Here is a 9,692-nt window from a genome sequence, read left to right as displayed (position 1 = left end):
AAGGGCCAAGCCCGAAAGGCAAGGCCCCGAAACCTGACGGATGCTTCTTTTGTGGAGGGCCACACATGGTGAGGGAGTGCCCACAAAAACAGGCACTCAATGCGCTAACAGCTTCCATCCACCCTCCCAAATCGAACAAGGGCAAGGTTGTCGCCCTTAGTTCGAGTAGTTCTGAAGCCAGCAGCGACGATGAGGAGTCGCAAGGACCCCGGATGGGAGCCATGCGTTTGTTGAACGCCATACGGGGTCAAGTGGGGGAGAACCCGAAGACAAGGCAACAAAAAGCAGGAAGTGGCGAGCTAATGTATGTTGACATTAAGCTCAATGACCAAATAACTTGTGCAATGGTGGACACGGGCGCTACCCACAACTTTATAGCCGATCGAGAAGCAAAGCGACTTGGGTTGATCTTAGAGAAGAGCCCAAGTCGAGTGAAGGCGGTGAACTCAGAGGCCAGGCGAATCTCCGGATTGGCAAAGGGAGTTCCTATCAAGATCGGAACATGGAGCGGGAATACCAACATGATGGCGGTGCCACTGGATGACTTCCAAGTAATTCTTGGAATGGAGTTTATGCACGCGGCGAAGTTGGTGCCTATGCCGTTCCTAAACTCCTTATGTATGATGGAAGGCAATGACCCCTGCGTGGTTCCTGTCTCTCGGAGAGGAACCAAAGAACCGCAACACATATCGGCGTTACAACTAAAGAAAGGGGTGCGAAAAGGTGAATTAACCTTCGTGGCTGCGATGACGCTAGAGCCACTTGACGAGAAGACCATTCAAGAACCTGCTGTGGTGGCGAACATCCTGAAAGAGTTCCAGGATGTTATGCCACCCGAATTGCCGAAGACTCTTCCACCACGTAGGGGCGTGGATCACAACATCGAGCTGGAGCCAGGAGTGAAGCCTCCAGCAAGACCACCCTACTGCATGTCCCCGCCAGAGTTGGCAGAACTCCGAAAGCAGTTAGGCGAACTGCTAAGCGGTGGTCTCATCCGTAGCTCCAAAGCACCTTTCGGAGCTCCAGTTCTCTTCTTGAAGAAACAAGATGGGAGCCTCCGATTATGCGTCGACTACCGAGCCCTCAACAAAGTGACAGTGAAGAACAAGTATCCCATCCCGCTCATTGCGGACTTGTTCGACCAATTGGGCAAAGCCAAGTATTTCTCAAAACTCGACCTTCGGTCGGGGTATTGGCAGGTGCGCATTGTTGAAGGCGACAAAGCGAAGACTACTTGTGTGACCAGGTATGGAGCGTTTGAGTTCTTGGTGATGCCTTTCGGCTTAACCAACGCTCCGGCCACGTTCTGCACTCTCATGAACCAGCTATTCAAGGAGTATTTGGATAAGTTCATGGTTGTCTACTTGGACGATATCGTCGTCTATAGTCAAACGCTCGAGGAGCACGTCAAACACCTTCGGACAATTTTCAAGGTTCTAAGGGAGAACACTTTGTTCGTGAAAAGGGAGAAATGCTACTTTGCTCAAACTGAGATCTTATTCTTGGGACATCGAATCGGTGATGGCTCCATTCGGATGGATAAGTCGAAGGTGCAAGCGGTTGTGGAATGGCGAACTCCAAAGAAAGTGCCAGAGTTGAGATCCTTCCTTGGTTTCGTCAACTATTATCAACGCTTCATAGCGGGATATTCGAAGCGTGCAACCCCACTGACGGAGTTGCTGAAGAAGGAGCAGCCTTGGAAGTGGGTCTGACAAATATGAAATAGCATTCTAAGATCTGAAGGCTACTGTTATGGAAGAACCAGTACTCAAATTGCCAGACTATGGGGAGCCTTTTGAAGTCCATACAGATGCTTCAGACTTCGCTATTGGGGGAGTACTCATGCAGGAGGGTCATCCGGTGGCCTATAAGAGCCGCAAACTCAACGAGACCGAGCGGCGGTATCCAGTGCATGAGAAGGAGATGACAGCGGTGATCCACTGTCTATGAGTTTGGCGACACTATCTCCTCGGATCGCGATTTGTGCTGAGGACGGATAACATTGCTCCGAGCTATTTCCAAACTCAGAAGAAGCTCTCCCCAAAGCAGGCGCGTTGGCAGAACTTCCTGGCTGAATTTAATATGGCAATGGAGTACAAGCCTGGGAAGGCAAATGTCGTGGCCGATGCATTGAGTCGGAAAGCGGAGCGTGTGAATGTCACACAATTGGAGGGCGGAGGCCAAGCAAGTCAGTTGCACTCCAACTTCCTTTCCAAGATCAAGGATGGACTGTATAGTGACCCCCAGGCAGTTATCCTGATGCAGCTCATCAAAGAAGGCAAGGCACGACGATTTTGGGTCCAGGAGGGACTCGTTTACACAAAAGAGAATAGGGTTTATGTTCCCCGAGTAGACAATTTGAGGCGTGAACTCTTAAAAGAGTGTCGCGATTCCCTTTGGGCTGGACACCCAAGCATTCACAAAACGTTGGCTCTCGTGGAGAGGGCTTTCTACTGGCCGAAGATGGAGACTGATGTGGAGGAATATGTTCGAATATGCCTTACTTGCCAACAAGACAAGGTGGAGCAGCGGAAGCTGGTGGGACTTTTGGAGTCGTTGCCCGTACTAGAAAGGTCGTGGAAGAGCATTTCCTTGGACTTCATATCAAGCTTGCCACTTGTAGGGAGACTCGGATCGATACTCGTGGTGGTCGATCGGTTTTCAAATTTTGCAACTTTCATTGCTACTCCCCTACACTGTTCAGCAGAGGAGGCAGCCAAGCTGATGATGAAGGATGTGGTGAAGTATTAGGGAGTCCCGCACAATATCATTAGTGATCGAGACGCTCGGTTCCTGGGACGATTCTGGACCGAGCTATTCAAATTGTTGGGGTCAAAGTTATACTTCTCTACAAGCCTCCACCCCCAGACGGATGGCCAGACTAAAAGGATAAACTCGCTCCTGGAGCAATATCTTCGGCACTACGTGAGTGCCAACCAACGAGATTGGGTGAAGCCGTTGGACATTGCCCAATTCTCCTACAACTTGCAGCGGAGCTCTGCATCCAACAAGAGCCCCTTCGAGATCATTACCGGACAACAACCGTCGACTCCGCACACCATGATCATTGGGTACACTGGGAGTAGTCCGTCAGCCTACCATTTCGCAAAGGAGTGGCATCGAAATGCAGATATTGCGCGGGCTTACTTGGAGAAGGCGGCAAAAAGGATGAAGAAGTCGGCAGACTTGGGAAGGCGACCGCAAGAGTTCAAAGTTGGCGATTTGGTGTTGGTAAAGCTCCAACCAGCATCACTCCAATTTTTTAGGAACAAAGTCTACAAAGGATTGGTGCGCAAGTACGAAGGGCCCTTCCCAATTATTAGCAGGGTAGGCAACGTCTCTTACAAGTTGCAGTTGCCGGCGTGGTTCAAAATTCACAACGTTCTTCACGCCAGCAACCTAAAAGCCTACCACTCGGATCCGCAAGTTGCTTCCCGAAGTGTTCCAACTCGGCTACCTCCCATCATAGCCTCTTACGAGAAGTGAGTTGAAACCATTCTGACGGACCGCAAGATAAAGCTACCCAACGGAGTTGAGCAGATAAAGTACTTGGTGAAGTGGCGAAAGCTTCCCCGAACTGAAGTCAGTTGGGAGCCTGAAGACGCCCTACGACATGAAGAAGAGATCATCAACAACTACCAACAAGCGTCGACGAGGGCGTCGACAGTTTAAGTGGGGGAGAATGTCACGAACGGTCGTCGTGCACTCGCAACAACTCCGTTCAACGAACCGTTCGTCGCTCTCATCTACATGTACAGTTACTTGGCAGCCTATTTTGCCTTGGTTTTGAGTCATTTTGCTTGTAAAAATGTAAGTTCAAACAAGCTGCAGCGTTACAAAGCGACCGCTCACCGAACCGAGCAAAACAGCCCCAAAACAGCTCCGTTTTCGTATGCCGTGGGCTGATTTATGGAATCTGCCTTCGCTCACCAAAACGTCAGCCATCTCAGCCCCTTTGAACCCCCCCGGGTGGCACAAAGCTGGATGGGGCTTCGGTATAGTACTGGGCGTTGAACACTCATTCGCAAGTTCGTACGTTGCCTTGACGGAAACTTGTTGTCGTGCCCGGGACTCGGTGAGCAGCTGTTTGTGGCCTTGCAGCTGTTCGTTCAACCTTCTAAAGCCCTTGTTTTCCCCCTCTCCCTCTTTTCTCTTGTGCACGTAAGGTGCTCGCTGAATTGCTTGTAAAGCTTCCCCTCTTTTCGCGAGACGTTGGGACTTGTCTGTCGCTCATTCTTTCGAACTAATCAACTTTCTCTTTTACAGGTCCTTCGGGATCTGCGAGAGGTTACAAGTGGGCTGATCTTTGCGGAGCAATATCGCAAGGGCGAAGCGCGACTTAGGCAACGCAAGCTAAGTTCGCGTCTTGGCCGCAAGGGTACCTCACGCCGTAGGCAATTCCAGCTAAGGCCGTGACAGTATGCAGCAATGCTTGCAGCACAAGATGTTGCACAGAGATGCAAGGTCTCTTACTTTGCGGTGTTTCATTATTTATATTGTTTTTTATTTTAGTTAGTTGTGATGATGTCTTTATTTTGTCTCCTTTATATTTGTAGGAACTTGGGATTGCTGCTTTGCACATTAAGTTGCGTGCTACTGGTGGAAATAAGACAAAAACACCCGGTCCTGGTGCTCAGTCTGCTCTCAGGGCACTTGCCCGCTCTGGCATGAAAATTGGCCGTATTGGTAAGTTTAAATATAATCAGAATTGGAATTTTCTCTTTGTCTCAAAGTTTCTTCTTTCTCTGTTGTGTGACACAATTGGCATGCTATCTGGGTTAGTAAACTTCTTGGCTACGTAACACATCTGTTGTCTCACAAACCACATTCATTACATAAACGTGGGTTATGCTAATTTGAATTTGGCAATTTGTTATATAAAGTTCATGCGACTTTTGCAAATTGTACAGCATAATTATGTACAACTGTGTGACTGAGCAGGCATAAGATGGTTTTGGTGCTTAATAGTCATCATGTCTTGTTATGCATTTTCTTTCTCTTCACCTGTCAGGAAATAAATCCATTTAATTAAAGCGTACATTGTTCAGGCACCAGTAAGTATCATGCTTTTGTTTTGCATTGCCAAGTTTTGCAACCACAATATATTCTTCATATAATTCCTATTTTTCTTTCTGAGTTTGTTGTTTTGTGTTGTAGCTACCTGTGATGGTGAGTTGTGTTGTTTCTGTCTGATATGCATGGTCATGAACATAGTCTTATTGAGTAATAGTTGATTCATGTCTGCTCTGAGACGAAGCTGGCGAGTTTTGATTTTCAACCTAGCCTCAGCAATTTGTTCTACTACAGTATATGACTCTTGGGGTCCTCTAGAAACTTGTGAGTAATGGGGATCCTCATCAGTGTTGAGAACATGTATCATTTGAAATGACTGATTCTAGTCCTATCATTGGCTCGTGGAGATCTGATAAGCTTTTAACAATTAGCTTCCTGCAGGTTAACATGGAATCATTCATTCATCTGCAATCAATTTTAGGAGCACTTGTGCTTCCACAATCTATTTTGAGTTGTGTACTTTATGTAGTGGGATCTGGGAATTCTCATAGTTAAAATTTAATCATTTAAATCTTTAGAGCTGTTATGGGAAAAAATAGAATGACTACTTATTGGTGTGCCAAGATTTAGTTTGTGCATATAGGCACTGTATATGCATATGTGGTTATTTGATTGCTTCGCAAGGGACCTCATTTAGTCAAGCCACCGAGCACAAAAATGCAAGGATTGTGTTTCTTTAACTTGTTTGGGTTGCTTTTGCTGTTACTACAGTTTAATTTGTATAATAAATGAATGTTTATGCTGGAAGAAGAGGGAGGAGACTGTAGTTCATTTAATTCCCTTCATCTGTTTATTTTCTTAGTGCTTGACGAACTTAATTTTTGTAGGTTGTCAACAATGAACTGTTGGATCTGTCGTGTTTCTTATTTAATACGGCTTATATCATGATATTTTTTAGACCTTAACTCCAGTTTTGTTTTGATTGAATAACTTGGTGGTTGCTCTCATTTACTCGTGGTGACTTGATTTATGCTGAAAGTTGGGTACTATTAACATTGAGATGCCTTATTAATCTTCTGTCCTGTATCTTATGCGGTTTGGCAAGAAAGCCTTGTTCATATCACATATGCTTTATTGCCTTGTCCTGAATGTTTAATCTAGCCAGTTTATCTACAATGGGACAAATTGGATGAGTTCTCCCACCACTTCAAAAAGTGTCTGTCCTATTCTGTGGTTATATCCTGTAGATTTTTCCCTAAAAAAAAAACAAAAAAAAATCTTCTTTCCCTACTGTGGCTCCATCCTTATGTGTTGTCCCTCCCCATACCATTCTAATTATTTTTAATAAAACCTCCCTCAAGTTCATACTTATACAATGCAAATGTGATATTCCACGGGCGGATGCCGTCATTCTTATTGTAGGTAACGACGCTATTAGGTATAGCCCCTTTACGATTAGCATCCTTCTTCTAGCATAAATTACTAATGGTACTAAATGTTCTATTTAAGACGTTAGGCATATAGATAAGTAACTACTACTTTGCTAGCTTGTCAATTTATGCATAATTTTCGATAAGATCTTTTGATGCATAGACAAGTGGCTCGTACGAGAAGCAATCAAGAGAATTAGGGAACACTCTAATCCACTTCTCATATATACCATTATACTAAATCCCTCATTTATACAATCCCCAAACACTAATTCTGCCTAAACACCGGACCAGGACATCAAACCGGAAACAAAAACATAATAAATACTACCACATTCCATTTCGACTCTTTAACATGTTTCCGTCCGCACCGTCAAACGAGGCGGAGGCATCCCAATCCCGATCCCGATCCCGCTCACGCCACGCGTCCTCCACGGACCCTACCGACCACCGCCAATCCCGCGCCGGCGCATCCCTGTCCAACGGCAGCGGCCGCCGCCCCGACGCGAACCGCCTCATCGCCCCCAGAGCCGGCGGCTCCGTCGCCGGCTTCGCAGCTATCCTCCTCTCCCCCGCCGCCTCCCCTGGCGTATCCCCCGGCATCGTCTCCGTCGCCGTGCTCTCCTCGCCGCCGCAGCAGAAGGTTGCTGTTACACTCGCCCAGAACCCAGTGGGCTCCACCCTCTCCATCTTCTCCTTCTCCGGTGATTGGCGGCGCCGCTTCGGGTACCGGTTCCGCTCAGTCTCGGACAGTACCTTCCCGATACACGACACCGTGGGCGACCCAGGCTCTTGCTCGGGCACCGTGGACTTCCGCCCGCGGGCGGCGCCTGGGACGGGAGGCTTCTTGGGGAAGATCGGTACTCTGGCGGGTCGGTGGCCGCTGCGGCCGAGGTAGCTGGAGTGCTGCTGAACCTTCCCGGGGAGGCCGATGATGGGGTGCTTGGCCTGGATGCCGCCGGAGAAGCGGTGCGACCTGGACCGGGGCTTGGCATGCTGCCACTGCTGCGCCTGCGCCTTGGGGTTCGTGCTGCCCTTGGTGGAGTCGTCGCGGTCATAGGCGGCGGCGCCCACGTCGGCCCAGTCGAGGCCATCATCGCCGACCGGCACCACCACAGACTCCGGTGGGAAGTCGGGATCGTCGGGCGCCGGGGGCTGCGCCACCGCGAACTGGGTCTCGCAGGCGTCCCTCGCGTCGCCTCCGCCACGGACAATGGCTTCAACGTCAACTTGTTGTGGCATCAACGCGGCACAAGAAAAAACGAGGAAGAGAGAGAAGTTGGTAACACGGAAGGAGAGGGTGGGAGTGGGAGCTTTAAAGAGGTGAAGGGTGTTTTAGGAAATTTAGGAACAAATTTATAATAAATTTTATTCCATAAAAATGTAAGAAATTGCAATTATTCTAAAAAAAACCCATAAAATGGTGGCCTTGACTTGCCGTCCGATGCAAGACGAATTGATCTACCACCGTCCATCGATGTCATCTTCTTATTAATTCAAATTTCCAATATATGAATTCAACTTATTGCATTTGCTATTTTATATACAAATAATTAGACACGCCATCTTCCCACTACCATATGTATATTTCATTTCATTGGAGAAAAATAAGAATAAAAGCATGATAAAAACAAAAATAAGAAATAAATATATGCACATTAATGCTGAGATGGCAAGTATCAATGACTAGAGTTCCGAGGGAAGAAAAGAACTTTTCGGTGATATTATTACGATGGTTTATTATATGTGGACTTTTCTTTATTATGAAAACCCTTTTTTGTTTTTAAGGATCTCGTGATGCATCATTAGATATTCTTATTGGATAAAGAACACTCCAAATTTTTTTTCTTTTAAATTTTATTTCCAAGAAGATATACAAGAAAAATAAACAAAAGGAAAAAGAGGAATCCTCAAATATGATGTTTTTAATTGGGAAAAAAAAGGAAGAAAACTCCTGATTTTGACAATACTCAAATATGAGAACATAATCTCATCTACTGTAGGAAGGAAGAGATTAAAAAATTCCGAATTTGACAATCAACCATACATCTATTTTTTTTTTTTTTTTTTTTTCCATGGATCGATCCATAGTGTGAATCGATCTAGTTATAATATTTATATATCATATTATAATATTTTTAGTAATATTTTTTTAAAAAAAATTAAAATATAATATTTGGTGTAACTTTTGTAAAAATACTATGCTTACAATGTTTTTACACAATATTTTCAATACTACTAAAAATTATAATATTTTTATATTAATATTATATATTTTTATGATATTATTAAGAATATTATAATTGGACTCATTCATCTTATTATTCTGTATCGAAAAAGAAGGAAAAAAGAAACAGAATAGTCAAGATATAAGAAAAAATATTAAAATAAAGGATACAAATAGTCCCCACCAAATAAAAAAAAAAAGAGATTTTTATTGAAAATTTGCCCTAGAAATTTCAACGTCCAACTTCACACAAAATAAAAAGACAGGAAAAAGAAAAAGTAATTAAAGTAGGAAGAGTGACACGGTTCTTACAAAAGTCAATCTGGTCAACACCTGCCGACAAATAGCAGCCACCCATTTTGAACTTTCCATCAAACTTTTATTATTATTATTATTATTAGTATTATTATTATTATTATTATTCATCGGATGAATAGTTTTTCGAATGATCAAATAAATTTAGATAATGGAAGTAAAGTAGACTAGAGTTTGAAAGGAAAATCGATAGTATAGTTTTTTGAATAGAAAATATATGAACTTAATAAAATCGAAAAACGATTCACCGCCAAATTCAAAATCACAAAGGGATAAGAAAGTTCACCCCCTAAAGAAATTAAATAAAAATATATAATTAAAAATAAAAGATTCACCACTCAAGAAAACATCAAAGAGATATAGAGTTTAAGCAAGAACTTCAAGAGAGCTTTTGTAAAATATCATCCCGTTTCTAAAATCCTTTCTAAACCCTAAACACCAAAATAAATACTAGTGCATGAAACAACCCTTTATGTATAGGAAATTTCGAAATTAATTTTTTTATAACTACTAATCAATTCCTTTAATGCATTTTTTAACCATGACAAAAAGTACGTTGAAACATCTTTACCTTTGTGTTGGGAATATGCTAATGAGCTATCTTATTTGAGTGGATTGAGTCGAAGATTATAAGATAATATTATTGACTGAAAAAAATATTATATCATCAGCAAAGTCTATATGAGCAAATTATAATAAATTAGACA

At 43.9% G+C, this 9,692-nt stretch overlaps 1 protein-coding gene across 1 annotated transcript; it reads right to left on the bottom strand.

The window, feature by feature from the left end:
• Positions 1–5,735: 5,735 nt before the first annotated feature.
• LOC135674114 (uncharacterized protein At1g76070-like) lies at positions 5,736–7,726 on the bottom strand. The gene has a single exon (XM_065183591.1). It carries the CDS (start codon positions 7,683–7,685, stop codon positions 6,771–6,773), a length of 915 nt encoding a protein of 304 aa, XP_065039663.1. The 5' UTR covers positions 7,686–7,726; the 3' UTR covers positions 5,736–6,770.
• Between the last annotated feature and the right edge of the window lie 1,966 nt (positions 7,727–9,692).

This window comes from Musa acuminata, chromosome BXJ1-5 (genome assembly GCF_036884655.1).
Source record: "Musa acuminata AAA Group cultivar baxijiao chromosome BXJ1-5, Cavendish_Baxijiao_AAA, whole genome shotgun sequence".
Taxonomy (NCBI): domain Eukaryota; kingdom Viridiplantae; phylum Streptophyta; class Magnoliopsida; order Zingiberales; family Musaceae; genus Musa; species Musa acuminata.
This window is presented reverse-complemented; position numbering and strand designations above follow the sequence as displayed.